General features: G+C 46.9%; 1 protein-coding gene across 12 annotated transcripts in view; it reads right to left on the bottom strand.

Annotated features, from left to right (window-relative positions):
• Window positions 1-24,855, bottom strand: part of LOC110070617 (uncharacterized) — a 159,963-nt gene that overhangs the window by 124,875 nt on the left and 10,233 nt on the right. For 2 of the 12 annotated variants that reach the window (XM_072987640.2, XM_072987641.2), the window contains exon 3: window positions 254-6,681. The exons of 4 other annotated variants lie outside the window; for them this stretch is intronic. In XM_072987640.2, the coding sequence (XP_072843741.2) occupies window positions 4,816-6,378 (1,563 nt within the window). In that variant the 5' untranslated portion in view covers window positions 6,379-6,681 and the 3' untranslated portion in view covers window positions 254-4,815. 6 more of the 12 variants (XM_072987648.2, XM_072987649.2, XM_072987647.2 and 3 more) reach the window with 5 other exon arrangements.

Raw genomic sequence — 24,855 nt, 5'->3', positions numbered from 1 at the left:
TAGGAAACATCGTTTTGCGATTGCTTTTGCAATCACAAAACCTTCAACGTCAAGCAAGGCTGTGGGCAGAGGTCTGAGTAGAAGTAAGCAGGTTGTGCAGGTTCTGGAAGGTTGCTGAAAGGTAATCACACCTCTGGTAGGCGCACGATCGGTAAAAATAGTGTATCAGGGAGATGAGTAGCAGTGAAAGGAGAGGGAAAGTGGAGGGGTACTTACTGAATGTGTATTCAGATGATCATTACAATTGAAACTCTTTCCACATTCCATGAATTTATAGGGTTTCTCTTCTATGTGAGTTCTTTGCTTACAGTTATTTGTTTTTAACATCTCAGTGTCTTCCCAATTATCCCCCAAATTCCAAACATCTTTCAAACATTCAAACCATTCGTATACATATTTTGATATATAGTATGGCTATTATAACACTACTTTCATAATATACAATATTCTCAAGTCTTCTAATAGCATTCTTATTAAAGGTAGTTCCAGGTCCATACTCCAGCTTTATATCTACTTTAGTTTACCTAGAATGAAAGACCACCGTATTACATCTTTATCCTGATTAGGGCTCCCTTGTTTCAATTTAGTTCTACTTTTTAATATAAAGAACACAGTATACCCTTTTACAATTCTCGCTGTTAAATATATACATGTTTTCCAACATTAAAGGGCCCCTTTTCATTTTTCCCTTTCATCTTTCTAAGTAATTCCCTCTCTCCTCTCCCTATTTTCATTTTGTGTTCTTATATCTCTGAGCATTATGCCATCTTTCATGCCCTCTGAAACTATTTTGTTTTATGTCCACTAGCTCTTTAAGCACTTGGTCTATCTTCGATGGGTTTTCCAGGCTTTTTTTAGGTTAATTTTACTATTTTTGTCCCCTTGTCTTCCCTTAGTACTCTCCTCTGGTCCAAAATTGAGGTTTCTTTTAGGTTAGTTTCTTCCGGCTCCTCTTTTGATTGGTATACATCATCTGGCACATTTCCTTCTTCGTTGTTCCCAATTGGTTGTTGACTATAATTTTCCCGATGTTGACTGGATAATTTTGCCTCTTGATAGTGGGATCTCACTATCTCTAGTATTGTCTGAAGAGCAGATTTTGTTTCCTCCCAAAATTGTCCTTGTGCCATTCTGTTCCAGATGCCCACCAGCTTAAGCTAAAGTTCAAGGCCCCCAGGTCTCACAGTCCAATTCAATGTAGAATGCAACAGTTGTATCCGCAGCCAGATGGCCTAATTTCCACGGGTTTATGCCAGCTAGTCAGTTTGGCTAAATAGGCCTGGACCAAAATTCAGAAGCACCAAGTCTTACAGTTCAATTCTGTGTTTGTAGCCATGTCCTGGTAGCCTAATTTCCACATTTCTGCATCGACAAAAACTGAAATTCCAAGTCTCTGGAAATAGTTCCAAAAGGTTTACTTTGGGCCAAGGTGCAGTTTAAAGAAAAATCCACTTTAGGGTTAATTTTATCCAGCCGGGCATTAAAAAAATCAAAGAGAAATGAACAGGAATGTTCAAGGTCAGCGTTTCTAGGCATTATGCCAAAAGAGTTCAGGTAGACAAAACAAGAGTCGGAACATGAATCGACGCTTGTCTGGTAATAACTTATGAGAAAACTCCCAAATTATGATGTTCTTAAAGTATTTAAATGTACAGTGGTGCCCGTATAGCGATGTTAATCCATTCCAGGATTAACGTCGCTATACGGAAACATCGTAAAGCGAAATTAAAAAGCCAATTGAAACGCATTAAAACCTGGTTAATGCATTCCAATGGACTAAAAACTGGCAGGGACAGGGTGGGTGGGGGATCCAGAAGGCTTCCAGGCAAAAGCCTGGAAGCCTTCGGGAACTCTCTTCCCTGTCACCGCCGCCCCACGCTGCCTTTCCCAGCCGAGATCGGACTCCCAGGAGCCAGATCCAGGCTGGGGAAATCAGCGAGAGGTGGCTGCCAGCGAAGGGGACAGGGTGGAGGGGGGATCCTGAAGCCTTCGGGACCCCGCCTCCCTGTCCCCGCCGCCCCGCGCTGCCTTTCCTAGCCGAGATCGGACTCCCAGGAGCCCGATCCAGGCTGGGGAAAGCAGTGAGGGGTGGCTGCCAGCGAAGGGGACAGGGTGGAGGGGGGATCCCGAAGGCTTCGGGACCCCTCCTCCCTGTCCCCGCCACACCGCGCTGCCTTTCCTAGCCGAGATCGGACTCCCAGGAGCCCGATCCAGGCTGGGGAAAGCAGCGAGGGGTGGCTGCCAGCGAAGGGGACAGGGTGGAGGGGGGATCCCGAAGGCTTCGGGACCCCTCCTCCCTGTGCCCGCGGCCTCGCGCTGCCTTTCCTAGCCGAGATCGGACTCCCAGGAGCCCGATCCAGGCTGGGGAAAGCAGCGAGGGGTGGCTGCCAGCGAAGGGGACAGGGTGGAGGGGGGATCCCGAAGGCTTCGGGACCCCTCTTCCCTGTCCCCGCCGCCCCGTGCTGCCTTTCCTAGCCAAGATCGGACTCCCAGGAGCCCGATCCAGGCTGCGGAAAGCAGTGAGGGGTGGTTGCCAGCGAAGGGGACAGGGTGGAGGGGGGATCCCGAAGGCTTCGGGACCCCTCCTCCCTGTCCCCGCCGACCCGTGCTGCCTTTCCTAGCCGAGATCGGACTCCCAGGAGCCCGATCCAGGCTGGGGAAAGCATCGAGGGGTGGCTGCCAGCGAAGGGGACAGGGTGGAGGGGGGATCCCGAAGGCTTCGGGACCCCTCTTCCCTGTCCCCGCCGCCCCGTGCTGCCTTTCCTAGCCAAGATCAGACTCCCAGGAGCCCGATCCAGGCTGCGGAAAGCAGTGAGGGGTGGTTGCCAGCGAAGGGGACAGGGGGGAGGGGGGATCCCGAAGGCTTCGGGACCCCTCCTCCCTGTCCCCGCCAACCCGTGCTGCCTTTCCTAGCCGAGATCGGACTCCCAGGAGCCCGATCCAGGCTGCGGAAAGCAGCGAGGGGTGGCTGCCAGCGAAGGGGAGAGGGTGGAGGGGGATCCCAAAGGTTTCCAGGCAAAAGCCTGGAAAACTTCGGGACCCCTCCACCCTGTCCCTGCGGCCCCGCGCTGCCAAGCCCAGGATGCCTGACAGGCATCGGGTCTCCCCACCTTCCCCCCGCGGCTTGGATCCGGCTTGGATCTGACCCGTGGGGGCTACTCCGGGCATGGCTGGACTCTTGGGAGTCCAGCCATGGCAGGGCTAGCCCCCACGGGTCCGATCCAAGCTGCGGGGGAGGGTGGGAGAGCGGGGGTATCCGCATGTTTTTCAGGCATCCCGGGCTCGGATGCCACCCGCTGCCAGTTACCCAAGGCCTGGGTAACCGGCGGCGGGCGGGATCCGAGCCCAGGATGCCTGACAGGCATCCGATCTCCCCACCTTCCCCCCACAGCTTGGATCGGACCCGCGGGGGCTAGCCGTGCCATGGCTGGACTCTTGGGAGTCCAGCCATGGCAGGGCTAGCCCCCGCGGGTTGGATCCAAGCCGCGGGGGGAGAGTGGGAGAGCGGGGGGATCCGAGCCTCGGCAGTTGCCGAAGAGCCCGGCCATGCCTTCCACCCTTCCCCCACGGCTGGGATCCAAGCCATGGGGAGAGGATCGGAGGCATGGATGCGCTCTTCGGCAGCCTCCGATGCTTGGATCCGAGCCTCGGCAGTTGCCGAAGAGCCCGGCCATGCCTTCCACCTCCTCCCGCGGCTTGGATCCAAGCCGTGGGGAGAGGATCGGAGGCATAGCTGGACTTCAGCCGGCTAAGAGGCCGGCGATCAGGCAGGAGGAGGTGGAAAGATTCCCCCACCACCTCCTGCCTGATCACCGGCCTCTTAGCTGGCTGAAAACCCAGCATTCACTCGGGAGGGGTTGGGGGAAACTTCCCACCTCCTCCTGCCCGATCGCTGGCCTCTTAGCCAGCTGAAGTCCGGCTATGCTTCCAACCCTCCCCCCATGGCTGGGATCCAAGCCGTGGGGAGAGGATCGGAGGCATGGATGGGCTCTTCGGCAACCGCCGAGGCTTGGATCCGAGCCTCGGCAGTTGCCAAAGAGCCCGGCCATGCCTTCCACCCCCCTCCCCGCGGCTTGGATCCCACCCGCGCCCGACTACCCCAGGCATGGTCGGACTCCTGACAGTCCAACCATGGCCGGGGAAGGCGACCGCGGGGAAGGGGAATCCCGGCGGTGGCCTCTGAAGGACCCTTCAGAAGGGTCCTTCCGAGGCCACTGCAGCCATTTTCCCCCAGCTGAGCTGCGGGAGCGCTCCTTGGGAGGCTCCCGCTGCTCAGCTGGGGGAAAATGGTGCCTATGGGGAAAACATCGCAAAGCGATTTTTCCCCATAGGCAACTTCGGTTTGCGATCACTTTTCCGATCGCAAAATCCGCATCGGTATGCGGATTTGTCGTTAAACGGGGCACTCGTTATACAAGGCACCACTGTATTTGAATGAGTATAGTAGTTAATTCCAATTAATCTTCATAATATTTTTCCATATCAGCTATCCTCTCTCCAGATTATCTGCCGCTAATAATTCATGAGAGTGATAGAAGGTTCTTTTTCCTATATATAGGAATTGTATTGTCCAGGGGTAATCAGAAGCAATTAGTTATTGCACCCGTAGTAACGTTGATGTTGTATCGCTTGATTGTTGTTCTTATTAGTCAGCTGCCTACGACTCGCAAGCAAAGATTGCTTGTTTCTGCCTGTTGGAAAATTAGGGAGTTTCCTGGATCGAACGGGGTGGCCGCCCCCCCGTGATCAACAGGCTCCCCCCCCGTTCATCACCCCTCCAGGGTGGTTCCGCCACTCTATGGTGTCCCAAGCAGGTCAGAATTTCAGCCCAGGGGACAGAGCTCTGTCCTCCTGCTGCTGTCTTGTCGCTGCGTCAAGCCAGAAGTCTTCTATGTGAGTTCTTTGATGTGACCTAAGGACACCACTCTGACTGAAGCTCTTTCCACATTCTATGCATTTATATGGTTTCTCCCCTGTATGAGTCCTTTGATGTAACCTAAGTTTACCACTCTGACTGAAGCTCTTTCCACATTCTATGCATTTATATGGTTTTTCCCCTGTGTGAGTTCTTTGATGTGACCTAAGGCTATCACTCTGACTGAAGCTCTTTCCACATTCCACGCATATATATGGTTCCTCTCCTGTATGGGTTCTTTGATGTGCATTTAGACGATCATTACGACTGAAACTCTTTCCACATTCCATGCATTTGTAGGGTTCCTCCCCTGTGTGAGTTCTTTGATGTGACCTAAGGGTATCGCTCCTACTGAAGCTCATTCCACATTCCATGCATTTATATGGTTTCTCCCCAGAGTGAATCCTTTGATGTGACCTAAGGATACCACTCCGACTGAAGCTCTTTCCACATTCCATGCATTTATGCGGTTTCTCCCCTGTGTGAGTTCTTTGATGTAACCTAAGGCTATCACTCCGATTGAAGCTCTTTCCACATTCCATGCATTTATATGGTTCCTCTCCTGTATGGGTTCTTTGATGTGTATTTAGACAATCATTACTATTGAAACTCTTTCCACATTCCATGTATTTATAGGGTTTCTCCTCTATGTGACTTCTTTGATGTGACCTAAGGGTATTGCTCCTACTGAAGCTCTTTCCACATTCAATGCATTTATATGGTTTCTCCCCAGAGTGAATCCTTTGATGTGACCTAAGGTCACCACTCTGACTGAAGCTCTTTCCACATTCTACGCATTTATATGGTTTCTCCCCTGTGTGAGTTCTTTCATGTGACTTAAGTTCACCACTACTCTTGAAACATTTTCCACATTCCATGCATTTATATGGTTTCTCCTCTGTGTGAATTTTTTGATGTGACCTAAGACTATCCCTCCTACTGAAGCTCATTCCGCATTCCATGCACTTATACGGTCTCTCCCCTGTGTGAGTTCTTTGATGTGACCTAAGGACACCACTCTGAATGAAGCTCTTTCCACATTCCATGCATTTATATGGTTTCTCCCCTGTGTGAGTTCTTTGATGTGACCTAAGGACACCTCTCTGACTGAAGCTCTTTCCACATTCCATGCATTTATATGGTTTCTCTCCTGTGTGAGTTCTTTGATGTAACCTAAGTTTACCACTCTGACTAAAGCTTTTTCCACATTCCATGCATTTGTATGGTTTCTCCCCTGTGTGAGTTATTTGATGTGATCTAAGGTTATCACTCCGATTGAAGCTCTTTCCACATTCCATGCATTTATATGGTTTCTCCTCTGAATGGGTTCCTTGATGTGAACTCAGTGTACTCCTTTGGCTCAAGCTCTTTCCACATGGGAAGCATTTATACTGCTTCACCCCTCTGATGAGTTCTTCACCTGATAAATTACTGTTCATATTTATGGTCTTTATATGCTCCATTCATTGATTTAATTTTTCTTTTGGGTAGACCTAGCCATGTCTATTGATATCAGAAGTTCATTTGAATGCTTTTCTACCCGTGATGCACCTTCTCCTTCCCTTTCCTTGATGTTTTCCCAATCATCAGCAGTTTGTAAAAATTAGCACTCTTTGAAATTTTTAGATGTACTCTTTCTTGTCATTGGTTGGCTTCCATTCTGTCTTTCTATCTCATTTTCAGTGTTCTTTTCCTGCTTCACACTTGGTTCTTGTCCCTGTCCAAATAGCAGAAGAAACAGAATTCTGGTTGTCCTGGTATGTAATCTGATTAAAGAAAAAAATGAAAATAGCACAGAACAAATTTAGAACACGCAGAAATGGTTCAGCTATTCTGAATAATAGAATCATAGAAGAATTTAGTTGGAAGAGGCCTATAGAGCAATACAACAGTGGAACCATTTACACTTCGGGAGTTTGTGAGTGCTCCAACATTGTACTCAAGAAAAACTTGTAGATATGCTTACATTGTATTCCTGTGTTGAACTGGGGGTTGGACATGATGGCCGTGTAGGCCCCTTCCAACTTCACTTTTCTAAGATTCTGTAATACTATAGGTTCATTGATACCCCCTCTCCAGGAATCACAATTAACATATATTAGCAATCTGGTCATCTTAATTTTCACACCGCTTCCTGAGATCATTGATTTCATAATCAGGCTGCTCCATTATTTAAGAGTTTTTTTCCCTAATATTCAATCAAAACGAGGGTTTCTCTATTATGTTTTGTGCATTTTGGGATGATTAAGAACAGATCCTACCCCTTCTCTTTCAAGAATGCCTTTCAAGTCTTCAAAAACTGCTGTCAGATCTCCCCTCAGTCTTCTTTTCTCAAGGCTAAACATGCCCAGTTCTTGCAGTCTCTCCTCATTGGGCTTGGTTTCCAGTCCCTTAATCATCCTTCTTGCCTTTCTCTGAACCTGTTCTAGTTTGTCAGCATCCTTTCAAAAGATGAAGCAGCCAGAATTCTTTATGCTAAGAACTGGAAGAAATCTGAGATATCAAGACAAGAGGAGCTAATTGAGAAGATAAGGGAAGCGGCTGAAACGGATATTCTATCAGAAGTGTTGAAAGACTCTCCAATTCAAAAGGCAACTGAATGATGGGATATATTATATAAATGGCTTGAGTCACCAGATAGTGCTTGAATAAAATAAAACTAAGCGGCCATTTTGGAACTGCCGATCAGCTATTGAAACACCGATCGTCGCAATGCGATGTTTTACCATATAAAACATTGCAATGCTATCGCATTAGCGATCCCAAAAAACGGATCACTATGCGAATTCATCGTTAAACGGTGCACTCATTAAGCGAGGCACCACTGTACTTCTTAATAGTGTGTGGCTTTGTAGCCATCATGTCATGTGGAGATACATCTCCATCTCTCTCTCCCTCCCTCCTTTGGAAATCAGGAAAAGTTTCGCTTACCGATTTTCACATTGTGATGTTTAAAAAACAGCTGATTGGTGGTTCCAAAATGGCTGCCGGAAAAAATTGCCACCCACAGCATTTTCACACCCTTTCCTTGCTTACCGGGCAGTGAAAATGGCGGCCGGATGGAGGATTTCCGCATAGCGGTGAGTTTTATCCCCATGGGAACGCATTAAATGGGGTTTAATGAGTTCCTATGGGGTTTTTCGTTCTGTATAGCGACGATTCCAGATAGCGACGATTTTCCTGGAACGGATTATCATCGCTATGCAGGGCACCACTGTACTAGGACTTGTTCAGGGCAAGGGGAGATCTGGTGGGGCAAAAGCACTCACCACCCCAAGCAGGAGAGAAGGGGGAGGGGAAAGGATATAGGTTGTCTCTAAGCCATCCCCAAACTTAAAGAGGTCAGATAGCCTGGGTGAACAACCCTCTGGGTTGAAACTCTTGCTGCCAAACCCCAGGTCAGTCAAGGGTGAAAAACAACTGCCATCTGGGACCTGATCCTGGGCAATCTGGCCCATCCGGTTTGCATCACCAGAGACTTGGTGGGATGAGCCTGGGGGTGTGCCTCTCACCAAACTTTCTCCACCTGGGGTCTCTGGGGTGCAGCAGACAGTCCCCAGTGGGGGTGCCCAGTGGTTAAATCACTGTACTTGAGCCAAAACTGTGCTGGCAACCGAGGGTTCAATCCCAGTAGCTGGCTCAAGTTTGACTCAGCCTTCTATCCCTTGAGGTCGGTAAAATGAGTACTTAGCTTGCTGGGGGGGGGAAGCAATGTGTAGCCTGCATAATTAACTTGAAAACTGCCCAGAGACTGCTTGAAGCACTATGGAGTGGAATATAAACAGCACGCTTTTTGCTTTGCTTTGTAATGGTCTTTTGTGATGCTCTTCCCCTCACCTGGTGCCACATTTCCCTCCCATTTTCTGGATTTGAAGAGGTGCATCTGGAAGCAGGAGCCCGGGTCTGCCCCAAATGGTCTCCACTCCCCTTCACGCCGCAGGGCACACTTCCAACCTGATTTCCTAGAATGGGGAGGATGTTGGTGATCTGGGTGTGGAGCGACTCTCCGGAAGCCTTAGACCTTCCCAAGGTTTTACCAATAGAGCCCCTTGAAACTTGAGTGAGAGAAGGTGAAACTCAGGGAAGAGCCCAGTGACTTTCCTCTCCTGTTTTGCACTGAGGGGTGGAGGTAGGATGCAGGGGAGAGGTGGGGTCTCCTCACAGGAAAACCCAGCAGGAGCACCGGTCCCCCACCCAGATACCTTGCATGGAGGGGACATTGGGGAGAGTTGTTCTTTCTCTGGCGTTCTTGTCAAACCAGATTTCTTGTTTCTTTTGCTGTCCATGTAAATTTATAGAAGTCACTAATTGTTTCTGAAGGTTTTCCCCTCCCCTCCTGGGATTCACTAAGATCTTTCTGTGTAATAGGTCCTTATCTATCAGGTACCTTTCAGGTTTTTCAGGGGTTAATGGTTCTTCAATAAGTTTTTCACAGCAATGTTGCAGCGTACAATCCACTTTTTGTTCCTGTGTAAATGTATTGTCTTGGGGATTTCTAAAATGTCTTAGCTCAGCTGGGTCATTGTTTGTTTGTTTGTGTAGTCATTTAGTTGTGTCCGACTCTTCATGACCCCATGGACCAGAGCACGCCAGGCCCTCCTATCTTCCACTGCCTCCCGGAGTTGTGTCAAATTCATGTTGGTTGCTTCAATGACACTGTCCAGCCATCTCATCCTTGGTCGCCCCCTTCTCCTCTTGCCGTCACACTTTCCTAACATCAAGGTTTTTTCCAAGGAGTCTTTTCTTCTCATGAGATGGCCAAAGTACTGGAGCCTCAGCTTCAGGATCTGTCCTTCCAGTGAGCACTCAGGGTTGATTTCCTTTAGAATTGATAGGTTTGTTCTCCTTGCAGTCCAGGGGATTCTCAAGAGCCTCCTCTAGCACCACAATTCAAAGGCATCAATTCTTCGGAGGTCTGCTTTCTTTATGGTCCAGCTCTCACTTCCATACATCACTACAGGAAAAACCATAGCTTTGACTATTCGGACTTTTGTTGGCAATGTGATATCTCTGCTTTTTAAGATGCTGTCAAGATTTGTCATTGCTTTCCTCCTAAGAAGCAGGCATCTTTTAATTTCATGGCTGCTGTCTCCATCTGCAGTGATCATGGAGCCCAGGAAAATAAAATCTGTCACTGCCTCCGTGTCTTCCCGGTGATGGGACCAGTGGCCATGATCTTAGTTTTTTTGATGTTGAGTTTCACACCGGTTTTTGCACTCTCCTCTTTCACCCTCATTACAAGGTTCTTTAATTCTTCCTCACTTTCTGCTATCAGAGTGGTATCATCTGCATATCGGAGGTTGTTGATATTTCTTCCGGCAATCTTAATTCCGGCTTGGGATTCATCCAGTCCAGCCTTCCACATGATGTATTCTGCATATGTTAAATAAGCTGGGGGACAATATACAGCCTTGTCGTACTCCTTTCCCAATTTTGAACCAGTCAGTTGTTCCATAGCCAGTTCTAACTGTTGCTTCCTGTCCCACATATAGGTTTCTCAGGAGATAGATCAGGTGGTCAGGCACTCCCATTTCTTTAAGAACTTGCCATAGTTTGCTGTGGTCCACACAGTCAAAGGCTTTTGCATAGTCAATGAAGCAGAAGTAGATATTTTTCTGGAGCTCTCTGGCTTTCTCCATAATCCAGCGCAAGTTAGCAATTTGGTCTCGAGTTCCTCTGCCTCTTCAGAATCCAGCTTGTACTTCTGGGAGTTCTTGGTCCACATACTGCTGAAGCCTACCTTGCAGAATTTTGAGCATAACCTTGCTAGCGTGTGAAATGAGTGCAATTGTACGGTAGTTGGAGCATTCTTTGGCACTGCCTTTCTTTGGGATTGGGATGTAGACTGATGTTTTCCAATCCTCTGGCCACTGTTGGGTTTTCCAAACTTGCTGGCATATTGAATGTAGTACTTTGGGGTCTTGACTTACGAACGGCCTGAGTTACGAACATTTTGACTTACGAATCGCTCTCATAGGAAAATAATGACTTGACTTACATACTTAGATTTGAGTTACGAACTGAAAAAAACCCACGTGGGAGGCAGGGAAAGTGCAAAATTTGAGCTTTCGATTAACTGTTGGCCAGTGAAAAGGATGCCTGTCTGCTTCCTCACTCCTCTCAGCGTTTAGAGAGTGGATTGGGAGACAGTCTTCAGACTGCCTGGTACACTACTGCCTGGACTGTATTTTCCCTGCCTTCCCTGAACCTTTATTGACCTAAGAAAAAAAGAAACAAAATATCCCCCTCTAGTGGTCGAAGGCGGAATAACAGCTTCCCATTAGTTTCTATGGACGGAAAAGAGCAGATACGGATCAAATGGTTTTCAATGCATTCCTATGGGAAATGCAGATTTGACCTGCGAACTTTTTGACTTGAGAACCGCCTTCCAATACGGATTAAGTTCTCAAGTCAAGACCCCACTGTACCTTAACAGCATCATCTTTCAAGATTTCAAATAGTTCAACTGGAATGCCATCACCTCCACTGGCCTTGTTGTTAGCCAGGCTTTCTAAGGCCCACTTGACTTCACTCTCCAGGATGTCTGGCTCAAGGTCAGCAACAACATTGTCTGGGTTGTACGGGATATCCAAATCTTTCTGATATAATTCCTCTGTGTATACGTGCCACCTCTTCTTGACGTCTTTTGGTTCTATTATGTCCCTCCCATTTTTGTCCTTTATCATGTCCATTTTTGTGCAAAATGTTCCTCTAATATCTACAGTTTTCCTAAACAGATCTCTGGCTTCTCCTTTTCTGTTATTTTCCTCTATTTCTTTGCATTGTTCATTTAAGAAGGCCCTCTTGTCTCTCCTTGCTATTCTTTGGGACTCTGCATTCAACTTTCTGTAACTTTCCCTATCTACCTTGCATTTTCTTTCCCTTCTCCTCTCTGCTATTTCTAAGGCCTCATGGGACAGCCACTTTGCTTTCTTGCATTTCCTTTTCTTTGGGATGGTTTTTGTTGCTGCCTCCTGGACAAGGTTGCGAGCCTCTATCCAAAGTTCTTCTGGCACTCTGTTCACCAAATCGAGTTCCTTAAATCTGTTCTTTACTTCCACTGTGTATTCATAAGGGATTTGGTTTAGATTATACCTGAGTGACCCAGTGGTTTTTCCTACTCTCTTCAGTCTAAGCTTGAATTTTGCTATGAGAAGCTGATGATCAGAGCCGCAGTCAGCTCCAGGTCTTGTTTTTGCTGACTGTATAGAGCTTCTCCATCTTTGGCTGCAGAGAATACAGTGGTGCCTCGCATAGCGAGGTTAATCTGTTCCGGATTAACCTTCGCTATAGCGAAACATCGCTAAACGGAATAAAAAAGCCATAGAAACGCATTGAACTTTGTTCAATGCATTCCTATGGCTTGAAAACTCACCGTTCAGCGATGTTTCTTCATAGCGCCGCTATTTTCGCGCCCTCGTTAAGCGAGGGCAGGGCGCGAAAATGCGGCGCGGACCTTCCGGCGGCCATTTTGGAACCGCCGATCAGCTGTTCTCCCCGGCTTCGTTTTGCGAAGATCGCTAAGCGAATCGCTTAGCGATCTTCGCAGAGCGAAAAAACCCCATAGGGGCCATCGCTAAGCGATTTCATCGCTCAGCGAGGTACTCGTTAAGCGAGGCACCACTGTATAATCAATCTGATTTCTATATTGCCCATCTGGTTATTTCCATGTATAGAGTCGCCTCTTGTGTTGTTGGAAAAGAGTGTTTGTGATGACCAGCTTGTTCTCTTGACAAAACTCTATTAGCCTTTGTCCTGCTTCATTCTGAACTCCAAGGCCAAACTTCCTTGTTGTTCCTTTTATCTCTTGGCTCCCTACTTTAGCATTCTAGTCCCCTAGAATGAGAAGAACATTTTTCTTTGGTGTCAGTTCTAGAAGGTGTTGTAAATCTTCATAAAATTGTTCAATTTCAGTCTCCTCAGCAATGGTGGTTGGTGCATAAACTTGGATTATTATGTTGAAAGGTCTGCCTTGGATTCGTATTGACATCAATCTATCATTTTTGATATTGTATCCCATTACAGCTTTTCCCACTCTTTTGTTGACTATGAAGGCTACTCCATTCCTTCTATGGGATTCTTGCCCACAATAGTAGATATGATAATCATCTGAGCTGAATTCGCCGATTCTTGTCCATTTTAGTTCACTGATGCCCAGGATGTCGATGTTTATTCTTGCCATCTCCTGTTTGACCACCTCCAGCTTCCCAAGGTTCATAGATCTTACATTCCAGGTTCCTATGCAGTATTTTTCTTTGCAGTATTGGACTTTCCTTTCACTTCCAGGCACGTCCACAGCTGAGCATCCTTTCGGCTTTGGCCCAACCACTTCATTAGCACTGGAGCTACTTGTACTTGTCCTCCGCTCTTCCTCAGTAGCATGTTAGATGCCTACCGACCTGAGGGGCCCATTTTCCAGCGTCATATCTTTTAGCCTTTTGTTTCTGATCATGGGGTGTTCTTGGCAAAGATACTGGAGTGGCATTGCCAGTTCCTACTCCAGGCTGGGTCATTAGTATCTCTCATTATCTCTATAGGAACTTTGACTTTTTCCTCAGCTATTCTTTCATTTTCTTTCTGGGAATGAGTCTGCACTAAAACTCTCTTCACATGCTCAGTGAGGTCAATCCTTATTAAAACTGCCGCTGGCAATTGTGCAGCTACTCCTGATCTCCATTTCCCTTCCCAACCTTGATGTCTGATGGGTATTTCAGCGACTGGCAGAGTAACAGCTGCTGCTCCAAACCCCTTAACTGTCATGCTTTCCCCTTTCAAAATGCATTCCTGAGGGACAATGTCAGGATGGCATAAGGTTACTTGAGAGCATGAATCCTTCAGAGCCATAAATTTAATGTTATTAATAAAAATATTATCACCAGAAGTTTTAAAGAGATCTTGGTTCATTCCAATTAAATAACAATGCAATATTTCAGCCTCTGGAAGTTGATCTGGTTCTCTGTTCTCATTTTGTGCAGGATGATTAGCCTGGGTTGCCACGGCACCCAGTTCCTCCCTCTTGGTGGTATCTTGGTCCTGCTGTACACAGTATACAACTTTAGGCTTAGGCAAATCTCCCTTTTGTGACTCGACTTCTCTGTTCTTACTACACTGGGCTAAGAAATGGCCCTCCTCCCCACAAGGAAAGCAAATTCGAAAGTTCTTTTGATCATAACTAGGAGCTTTTTGCCCTTTCCCTTCACAATCCTTGTTTCTGATTTGGTTATGATCTGAGGGCTTGCCTACAAAATGGCCCCCAACCGTCTGTTGGTTCTTAAACTGTCCTCTGGGATCTCTTTCCGTATCATCCCAAGCTTTCCTTCCAACTTTTACCTCATAAAAGTTTGGATTTCAAATGTGTGAATTAAAATCAGCGGCTTCTCCTGCTTCTTGAAGGTTTTTGGCTTTTCTGTCATACTCTAGTTCCTGTTTCTGTTGTTCAGTGTATTCATGTTTCAGTTGATTAAAAATATTATTAATATCTTCAATATAATTATTACAATCATCCCTATTATTCTTTTCCTCCCTATTGAATTTTGTGTCACTACAGTGGTGCCTCGCATTACGAAGTTAATTCATTCCAGCGAAATCACTGCAGAACAAAAACATCGTAAAGCGAAATTTAAAAGCCCATAGAAACACATTAAAACCAGGTTAATGCGTTCCGATGGGCTGGAAACTCACCGTCCAGCGAAGAGTCTCCATAGCGTGGCCATTTTTGCTACCTGTACAGTGTGGAATTCATCCCAGAAAAGAGCGGGGAGCCATTTTATTTACCCAGTGGCCATTTTGAAACCACTGATCAGCTGGCTGGAAATCGTCGCATTGCGAGAATCGGTTCCCGAAGCAGGGAACCGATCATCGCAAAACAAAATTCCCCCATTGAAACCATCGTAAAGCGACTGCAAAAGTGATTGCAAAATGTTCCCCGTCAAGCGGTTTCATCGTTAAATGGAGTGCTCATCTTATTGGGCACCACTGTATTTCTTTTCCTTTGACATGTGTCACATTCTGACAAACTTCTTTTATTTCGTTTCCCATTTTTGGTCAGTAGTAATTCTGGGATATTCTCCGCTTAGTCCCTGTAATACCTAAATGTCCAGATAAGGTGTTTGTGTGACCTTTTTCCATTATTTTCTGTCTATATTTAGAAGGAACTATTAGAAGTTTTTGAAGGTTATCCCATTCCCTCCTGGAGTTTATTAATATCTTTCTATATAAAAGGCCTTTTCCTCAAAGTACCTCTCGGCGTTCTCAGGGGTTACTGGATCTTTGCTCATCCTCTTAAAGCATTGTTCTAACATTGGATCTGCTTCTTGATCCTTTTTAAATATACAGTGGTGCCTTGCTTAATGGGCGCCCCGTTTAACGACGAATCTGCATAGCGATGAAGATTTTGCGATCGCTTTTGTGATCACATTGCGATGTTCCCTATGGGGAAAAATCACTTTGTGATGATCGCGGGCAAGTGATCATTGCAAACGCCCCATTTTCGCACAGCTGATCAGCGGAGCTTTGAGATGATCATCCCAAAGCCCCACCGATCAGCTTTGTGAAAATGCGGGCTTCCGGATGATGGGGGGAAGCGCTTCCCCCGATCATCCTGAAGCCTGCCAATCAGCTGGACGAAAATGCGGGCTTCCGGATGATGGGGAAAGCGCTTTCCCCCGATCATCCTGAAGCCCCGCTGATCAGCTGGGTGAAAATAGGGGCATTTGCGATGATTGCGCGGAAGCGATCATTGCAACGCCCCCATTTTCGCACAGCTGATCGACGATTCCAAAATGGCCGTCCGCTGTTTTGCTTCACTTTAGAGGCACCTAAAATGGCCGCCCCATGGAGGACCTTTGCTTAAGGTCAGTTTTTAAGCCCATAGGAACGCATTAATCACATTTTAATGCGTTTCTGTGGGCTTTTTTGTTCTGCATAGCATCGAATCCGTACAGCGACGATTTTTCTGGAACGAATTATTGACGCTATGCGGGGCACCACTGTACTTTCATTTGGATTCCTCTTTGTTACCAAATCAGCTATTTCATCATTCCTTCCTATGTTTCATTAGGGGGCTCAAGTTTTTCCTCAGATCTGGCCTGTAGCTCCAGTTTCCATTTTTTGAATTCTATAGAGTCCTCCTCCCTTGAGGCCTCCATTTCATTCTCTGAGGTAATTTCTTCCTCAGTTTCTTCTCTTTCTTGATCTGAGCCAACTGCCATCTCAGTATGCTCTTCTGCTGCCTTTTCCCCCCGTGTGGAAGGCATGTTTAGTAATTTAGGCTGCTTCTCCAATTAACAAGCCTCAAAATTTAAAAGGTACACTTTTTTCCTTTCCTTTTTTTCACAGTGAGATAGAGTCTGTGCAATAAAGTTGCTTCCCCAGCAATCTTCCACTGCTAAGATACTGTGTTTAGACCTCTGGCTCCCAGCCAGGTCTTTAGCAAGAGACAAAGTTTCTCTGCCTGCCTCTAGGCATCAGAAATAAACAGAAATATCGGCTTTAACCCATTCTAGTTTTTGCTGATTTGAGTTACCTCAGCTTCTCTTGTCCTTGGTCTCCGTCGAGCTCAGGACAAACTAACCAACTGTCCTTTCTCTGCTTGAGGTAAAACTCCCTCCAGAAATGGTTTCCGTATCTTAGCCCTCCGATCTCAGCTTAGAAGCCTTCCCACTAAGCTTTTTCACCTTGAAAAAGCCCTAGGAAGTTTACCCACTCCTTTAGCTCAAATCCCCTGGCTAAAATATATTTTTATGCTCTGGGAACCTTTCTGTTTTTAGGCTTTACTGGATCAAAGTGGATCCCAACTGGTAGGCACCACCTGTGACGCAACTCCGTCTCTGTGACCTATATTATATTCTGGTTCCTCACAAAGACGCAAGCTGCATCTATCTTCTCACACTTCCACCAGATGTTTCTTTTAAACATCAATTAATTCAAGGACACACCAGTTAACAAATGCATTAAGTTTATTTATCAGGATGGGGTTAATGATTGGTTGAAAATAACAGTGTCAATCACAGGAAGCAAATCACATATATAAACTAGGCTGTATTTAACTTCTTCTGTTACTATGGGCTTTTTAATTTCGCATTACGACGTTTTCATTTTACAGTGATTTCACTGGAACGAATTAATGTCGTAATGCGAGGCACTACTGTATATACGTCCCCTTCTGTTTTTTACACCTCCAACATAGTAATGATACACTTCTATTTAATATGTTCATTTTTACCGGCATTAAAACCACTTTCATATCACTTTACAGCAATTTTCTTTTATCCTTAAAGGCATGTTCTTCATAATTCTTTGATCCCATATTTTATCCTATTCTTCACCTATTACTTCTTTTTCTAAATCATAGTGCCATTGCATTTTTAATCCTTGTGTACCCTGTTCAGCTTGCACAGGCAGTGAAAATGGCCGTGCTATGGAGGATCTTTGCTGGACGGTGAGTTTCATGTCACTACACAATTAATAATTTACATATTTGATTTACAGTTCCTTTTCTTTCTGTCTTTTCCTCTGATTTTAATCTTTTTTCTACTTTTCCCTGCCTTACTATTCCATTCTCTTGTCCATATTTCTAATTGAATCATAATTAACCATGAAAAACCCCCAACTTCCATAGAAGTTCCCCTGAACTCCCATAGACTAGAAGCAAGCAGCAGTGAGGGGATTTCACTGCTGCTTGCTTCTAGTCTGCAGAGGACACTGGTTTAATCTTCAAGATTACCAAAATCATCCTCCCCCCGAATGAATGTAATCAAAGTTCCCCTTTTGATTTATATAAGTATACATGTATATATATGTGTGTGTATATATAGATATATACATACAAGTTCAAATAACTTAAAGTATATATATATATATATAGTCTTATTTTGAACACTTTACGCATGTCCTTTTTCTCTAAAATATTACAGTTTTTCAAATCCTGCACATATGTGAACCCTCCGGCCCTTGGCCAAACACAGGGCAAGGCTCAATGCTATCGCAAAATCAGTTTGCTTCCTTTACGGCCGTAGGGAGGAGGGTTGCCAGATGACTTAGCTGAGCATTTGAAAGCCAGACCCCTCTCTTTGCTTCCATACAGCAGTGCCTGTAAGATAGGCAGCCGGCTTTCGCCAGCAGCCAATCTCCTGATCCAGAATCTCTAGTGTCATTCAGGATCTGGCTGGCCTACCATTGTGTTCTTCACCCTCCCTCTGAACTTTTTTAAACACCTCATACAGGGGGAAGCCAGAACAGAGAAATTTGGAATCTAATTATACATAATCCTGTCATACTCTAGAAAATACATGTAGCAGTCACAGTACACTATTGACAAATGCTATTCTTCCCATCATGTGCTGTCTCTGGCCATAGAAATCAAGAACCCCAAGTGGCTTATATCTACCTTGACAATTTAAGCTTTCTCCTTGAAGACCTGGAATGTTTCTCCTTTGTCACAAAATTTTCCTAGTGTCCTTCCATAGAGGATTGGTGAATGTTTACATCCGAGAGAACCTCCTTGTGGCCATGACTTTGGAGCAGTAGGCTTCTACTGAAGAATCTCACAGTCATGTTATCAATGGTGGGAGACAAGAAAAATTATCTGATCTGGCAAAAAAATGTTCATTTATACTTTGGGAATTTGTCAAGATGTTAAATTTAATTTTATTTATTTATTTATTTATTTATTTATTTATTTATTTATTTATTTATTTATTTATTTATTTATTTATTTGATTTATATCCCGACCATCTGGTATATTTATACCACTCTGAGCGGCTAACAACAGAACATATACAATTAAAACAATATAAATCCATGAGCATCCATTATTGACAAACATACTAAAAATAATAAATGATAGCATAGGCATCCTTCAGTCTCGAGAGACTATGGTAACATGCTCTGAATCGAGGAGTGTCCTCTCCAGAGCATGAAGCCCGGGTAAGGTAATATGGAGGATAGGCTGTTACCCAAGCAGCAGATCCCCCCTCTCCACATTGCTGAAATGGTCCAATGGAAAGGCAAGAGCCAATACAACTGGTTCCAGCAATGTCGCAGGAGTTGGCAGAACGACACATGCTGCCTTCGGGACTCCAGCTCCGGATTTTGCCTTGAGGTTAACTCCTGAAGCCTTTTCCATGAGTGGATATAGCCACAAGGCAGTGAAGGTTTGAAATTGGAGTTTTCCTTCTCCTAGATGGGCTGCCTTCCATGGCTGACAGGCCCCACCTACCCGGCCTGCTCTTTAATAGTGCAAAAGTATGATCTGATCCTTAAAACTTTCCTGACTACCCGGCTTATGCAAATCTCATTGGCTTTCCTATTTACCATATTAAGGCCAGATATAAAATCTGAGAATTTCCTGGGACACGCTCTTTTAAATCAGGAAGTCCCACCCCTAGGCCCCGCCCCCAGGCCATGTACTCAGGAGACAAAAAGAAAGCCCAGGGGGAAAAAAACTCAGCAAGGCATCCATGCAAACAGACCTTCGCCCTCAGCCCAGCTTCCTAGGGGAAAGGGTCCAGGGTCCTGGGACACGCTCTTTTAAATCAGGAAGTCCCACCCCTAGGCCCCACCCCCAGGCCATGTGCTCAGGAGACAAAAAGAAAGCCCAGGGGAAAAAAAACTCAGCAAGGCATCCATGCAAAGAGACCTGGCCTTCGCCCTCAGCCCAGCTTCCTAGGGGAAAGGGTCCAGGGCCCTGGGACACGCTCTTTTACAGCAGGAAGTCCCACCCCTAGGCCCCACCCCCAGGCCATGTGCTCAGAAGACAAAAAGAAAGCCCAGGGGAAAAAAAAAACTCAGCAAGGCATCCATGCAAACAGACCTGGCCTTCGCCCTCAGCCCAGCTTCCTAGGGAAAAGGGTCCAGGGTCCTGGGACACGCTCTTTTAAATCAGGAAGTCCCACCCCTAGGCCCCCCCCAGGCTATGTGCTCAGGAGACAAAAAGAAAGCCCAGGGAATAAATGATAGACAGATAAGAGAGAAAGTTAAATTAAATAAATTAAATTAGATTAAATGCTGACAGGAGGGAAGGCCTGGATGTAAAGCCATGTTTTTAGTTGGATTTTGAATGTACCCAGCGTTGGGGCCGCGCGAATATCAGGAGGGAGATTGTTCCAAAGGCGAGGAGCTACCGCCGAGAAGGCCCGGTTTCGAGTCTTTTCCCTCCAGGCCTCCCTCGGCGTCAGGCTCCTCAGCCTCACCTCCTGGCTTGCATGGGTGATCCGGGTAGATCTTGGTGGGAGAAGGCGTTCCGCCAAGTATCGAGGTCCCAAACCATTTAGGACCTTATAGGTGAGCATTAAAACTTTGAATTCGATACGGAAACTAATGGGCAGCCAATGCAATCTGGCCAGTATAGGAGTAATGTGGTGGTATTTCCTCCCTCCCGTAAGGAGTCTGGCTGCTGCGTTCTGCACCATCTGAAGTTTCCGTATCAACCTCAAAGGCAGCCCCACGTAGAGCGCGTTGCAGTGGTCTAATCTTGAGATTATGAGCGCGTGCACTAAGGTAGTGCGAGCCCCCGTGTTGAGGTAAGGCCGCAGCCGGGCAATCCGCCAAAGATGGAAAAAGTTGGAGCGGACAACCGACACCACCTGTGTTTCCATGGTGAGTGCTGGGTCCAGGTGTATGCCCAAGCTGCGGACCCCACTCGCCGGAGCCAGGGCAGCCCTCCCAAATGAGAGAGAGCCACCCAAGCGACCAACCACAGGGCCCCCACCCTCAGAACTTCCGTCTTGTCTGGGTTCAGCCTCAAACCGTTCTCCTGCATCCATTCCAGTACAGTCCCCAGGCAGCGCTGAAGGGACAGGATGGCATCACCTGCGGTTGGAAAAAAGGAGATGTAGAGCTGAGTGTCATCAGCATACTGGTGACACATTGCTCCACACCCCCTGATGAACCCAGCTAGCGGCCTCATATAGATGTTAAATAGCATTGGGGAGATAATCAACCCCTGTGGGACCCCACAGTTGGAGCTCCACGGGGATGAGACACTCTACCCAAGCTGGACTCTCTGGGGACGATCCTCCAAGAAGGAGTGGAGACAGGCTAACACCAAGCCACCGATTCCCAACTCGGAGAGCCTCCCCAGGAGGATACCGTGGTCGACGGTATCAAAGGCCGCCGAAATATCGAGGAGGACCAACAGAGACATTTTGCCCCTGTCAGCCTCCCTCAGCAGGTCATCATACAGGGCGACCAATGCCGTCTCTGTACCGTGACGCGGCCTGAAGCGTGACTGGAATGGATCCAGGGCATCTGTTTCATCCAGGAGTGCCTGAAGCTGATCTGCCACCACCCTCTCCACCACTTTGCTCATGAAAGAAATATTGGCGACGGGCCTATAATTGCCAATTTCGTCCGCCGCCAAATTATGTTTCTTTCTTATAGGCCTAATGAGTGTCTCCTTGAGGACAGGTGGAAAGCTGCACTCAAGGAAACACCCATTTATTATTGCAGTGGCCCGTTCAGTTGTTTTCGGCCTGGCTGCTTTGATTAGCCAGGCCGGGCAAGGGTCCAAGGAGGAGGTGGTGGCCCGACAACGGCCAAGCACCCTGGCTACAGAATCGGACGTTACCGGCTGAAAGGAGTGGAAAATGACCGGGCAAGACGGAGCGCTGGACATCTCAGCTCGACTCGCTGTGTTCAAAAAAGGAGAGAGCTCCCGGCGGATGGCCTCCACTTTAGATTTTAAAAATGCTGCAAATTGGTCCGGTGAAAGACTAGGGGGAGGCCTATCTCCCAGACCAACTCCGGATAGGTCGCGCACTATGCGGAAAAGCTCCGCCTGCTGGTTGGATGCTTCACTTACCCGGTTAGCGAAGAATGATCTACATGCAGCCTTCACCTTGTTAAGGTAAAGGTTAGTTGCGACCTTAACAGCTATCCAGTTGTAATCCGTCGGATTCTTCCTCCATCTACGCTCTAGCCTTCTCCTTATTCGCTTCATCACTCGAAGCTCCTGGTTAAACCAGGGCGCCGGGCGAGTTCTGCGCCGGAGAGGGCGTTTGGGCGTGATCATGTCTATGGCCCTGGTGGCAACAGTGGACCAGCTGTCAAGCAGGGCATTGACAGGAGCGCCAGCCAGGTCAGCTGTAATCCCTCTCATGGCATCCTGGAATCCATCCGGATCCAGTAGCCTTCGAGGGCGGACCATAAAAATAGGTCCCTGCTCCCTGCAAGGGAGGAGAGCCACTGAGAGGTTACATTTTACCAGATGGTGATCTGTCCATGACAAGGGGACTGACACAAGGTCAGTCACCACCAGACCACACTCACTCTAATTGGTGGAAAAAAACAGGTCCAGTGTGTGGCCACCCACGTGGGTGGGGCCGATGACGTTGGGACATGTTCAAGGAAGCCATGGTTTCCAGGAACTCAAGAGCTGGCCCAGTAACCTCTGCCTCTGCATGCACGTTGAAATCACCCAAGACCAGAAGCCTCGGGGATCCCAACAATGCCACGGAGACAAAGTCAGCCAGCTCCGGAAGGGAAGTGGCTGGGCCGCAGGGGGCCCGGTAGCCTAGCAAAATCCCAATTCCATCCCTGGCCCCTATCGACACGTGAAGTGCCTCTAGACCCGGCCTTACCACCGAGGAGCGCCTGGTAACCTCCAAGCTGGATTTGTAGACAATGGCAACTCCCTCCCGTCCTTCCAGTCTATCCTGGTGCTGGACATCATAACCGGTTGGGCAGATGAGGGCTAGGGGAGGGCCACCCTCCCCATTGAGCCACGTCTCGGTTATGCATGCCAGGTCTGCATCCTCCTCCAGGATAAGATCTTGAATCACCTGGGGCTTGTTGGATACAGACCTGGCATTCAACAGGACCAGGGTTAGAGTGGAAGGCTGGCTGAGCTGGCTACCTCGATACTGAGGGTTGGTCACAGCCTCAGAACAGTGAACAGCCTTCAGACATCTGTTCACTGTTATACTAACACGTGCAGGGACTGTACCACCGCCATATCGCCCTCTACCCACGACCACCGGGATGTTAAAAGGCCCCTCGCTGGGCAAGCAGGCCTCCCACTCCATGCCAGACTAAACAGAAGAGGAAAGGAAAAAAAGATTTTTTTATGAATTTAAGACTTTATAGGAACAAATATGCATTCAAATACAGTGGTGCCTTGCATAGCGAGGTTAATCCGTTCCGGATTAACCTTCGCTATGTGAAAACTTCGTTAAGCGGTAAGAAAAAAGCCATCGGCAGAAAACTCACCGTTTAGTGAAGTTTTTGCGGATTTGTCACTATACGAGGCGCTCGTTAAGCGAGGCACCACTGTATTGAATTACATATTAAAATCTACACTTGTTTAGTCGTTAAGTCGTGTCGACTCTTTGTGACCCCATTAACCAGACCATGCCAGGCTTTCCTGTCTTCTACTGCCTCCCAGAGTTGGGTCAAATTCACATTGGTAGCTTCGATGACACTTTCCAGCTATCTTGTCCTCTGTCGTCCCCTTCTCCTTTTTCCCCTCACACTTTCCCAGCATCGTGGTCTTTTCCAGGGAGTCTTCCCTTCTCGTGAGATAGCCAAAGTATTGGAGCCTTAGCTTCAGGATCTGTCCTTCCAGTGAGCACTCAGGGTTGATTTCCTTCAAAATGGATAGGTTTGTTCTCCTTGCAGTCCAGGGGACTCTCAAGAGTCACATCCAGCACCACAATTCAAAAGCATCAATTCTTAAGCAGTCAGCCTTCTTTATGGTCTAGCTCTCAATTCCATACATCGCTACTGGAAAAACCGTAGCTTTGACTACACGGACCTTTGTCGGCAAGGTGATGTCTCTGGTTTTTTTTCCTCCCCAAAAGCAGGTGTCTTTTAGTTTCAGGGCTGCTGTCACCATCTGCAGTGATCATGGAGGCTAAGAAGGTAAAATCTATCACTGCCTCCATATCTTCCCCTTCTGTTTGCCAGGAGGTGATGGGACCAGTGGCCATGATCCTAGTTTTTTGATTTTGAGCTTCAGACCATTTTTTGCACTCCCCTCTTTCACCCTCATTAAGAGGGTATTTAATTCCTCCTCATTTTATGCCATCAGAGTGTTATCATCTGCATATGGGAAGTTGTTGATATTTTTTCCAGCAATCTTTATTCCGGCTTGGGATTCATCCAGTCCAGCGTTCCGCATGATGTATTCAGCATATATGTTAAATAAGCAGGATGACAATATACAGCCTTGTTGTACTCCTTTCCCAATTTTGAACCAATCAGTTGTTCCATATCCAGTTCTAACTGTTGTTTCTGCCTAGAGATTTTTCAGGACATAGATAAGGTCAGGCACTCCCGTATCTTTAAGAACTTGCCGTACAGTGGACCCTCAACTTACAGATATTTCCACCTATGGACTTTTCAATTAACGAACTTCTCTGGCCGCAAAATTTCCCATCAACTTGCGGCTGGAGAATTCAAATTTGACGCTTTGCCTGCCACCCCCTTCCGGTCCGTAGGTCGATTGCCCATTGGTCCCCCTCGCCAATTGTGTCTCCAGAGGCCTCCCAGGGCTTCTCCGCCACCATGGGAGGCCTCCAGAGGTCCCCTGCCACCACTGCAGCTGCTGAGAGCCACGCCGCGCCGGGCAATCCTGGCCATGCTAGGACTCCTGGACTTTCCCCGATGCCGATGCTGTCTGATAGTACTTTAAATGATTGTATTACAAAAGCTAGAGAGAATCCCATTCCACTGATCACTAAACACCTAGAGGTCTATAACTTATAAAAGACCTAATGTATAGAGAAGATTTAAACCTGACAGAGCATGTTAAGAGAGCTTTTGTACTTAGACGCTCACAAGGGGGCCAGAAATCACCCACTGCAGTAGAAATGGATACTTGAGCAGAGGGAAGCCTGGAAGGAGAAAGTTTCTCGGATAGTCAGCTTAATTGTTGTTCAGAAACTGATCTCATGCTTGTGAAAAACCCAAATAAAAATAATTACCGTATATGCCGGCGTAC

This window comes from Pogona vitticeps, chromosome 2 (assembly GCF_051106095.1).
Source record: "Pogona vitticeps strain Pit_001003342236 chromosome 2, PviZW2.1, whole genome shotgun sequence".
Taxonomy (NCBI): domain Eukaryota; kingdom Metazoa; phylum Chordata; class Lepidosauria; order Squamata; family Agamidae; genus Pogona; species Pogona vitticeps.
The sequence above is the reverse complement of the archived record's forward strand: the minus strand, read 5'-3'. Positions and strand labels throughout refer to the sequence as shown.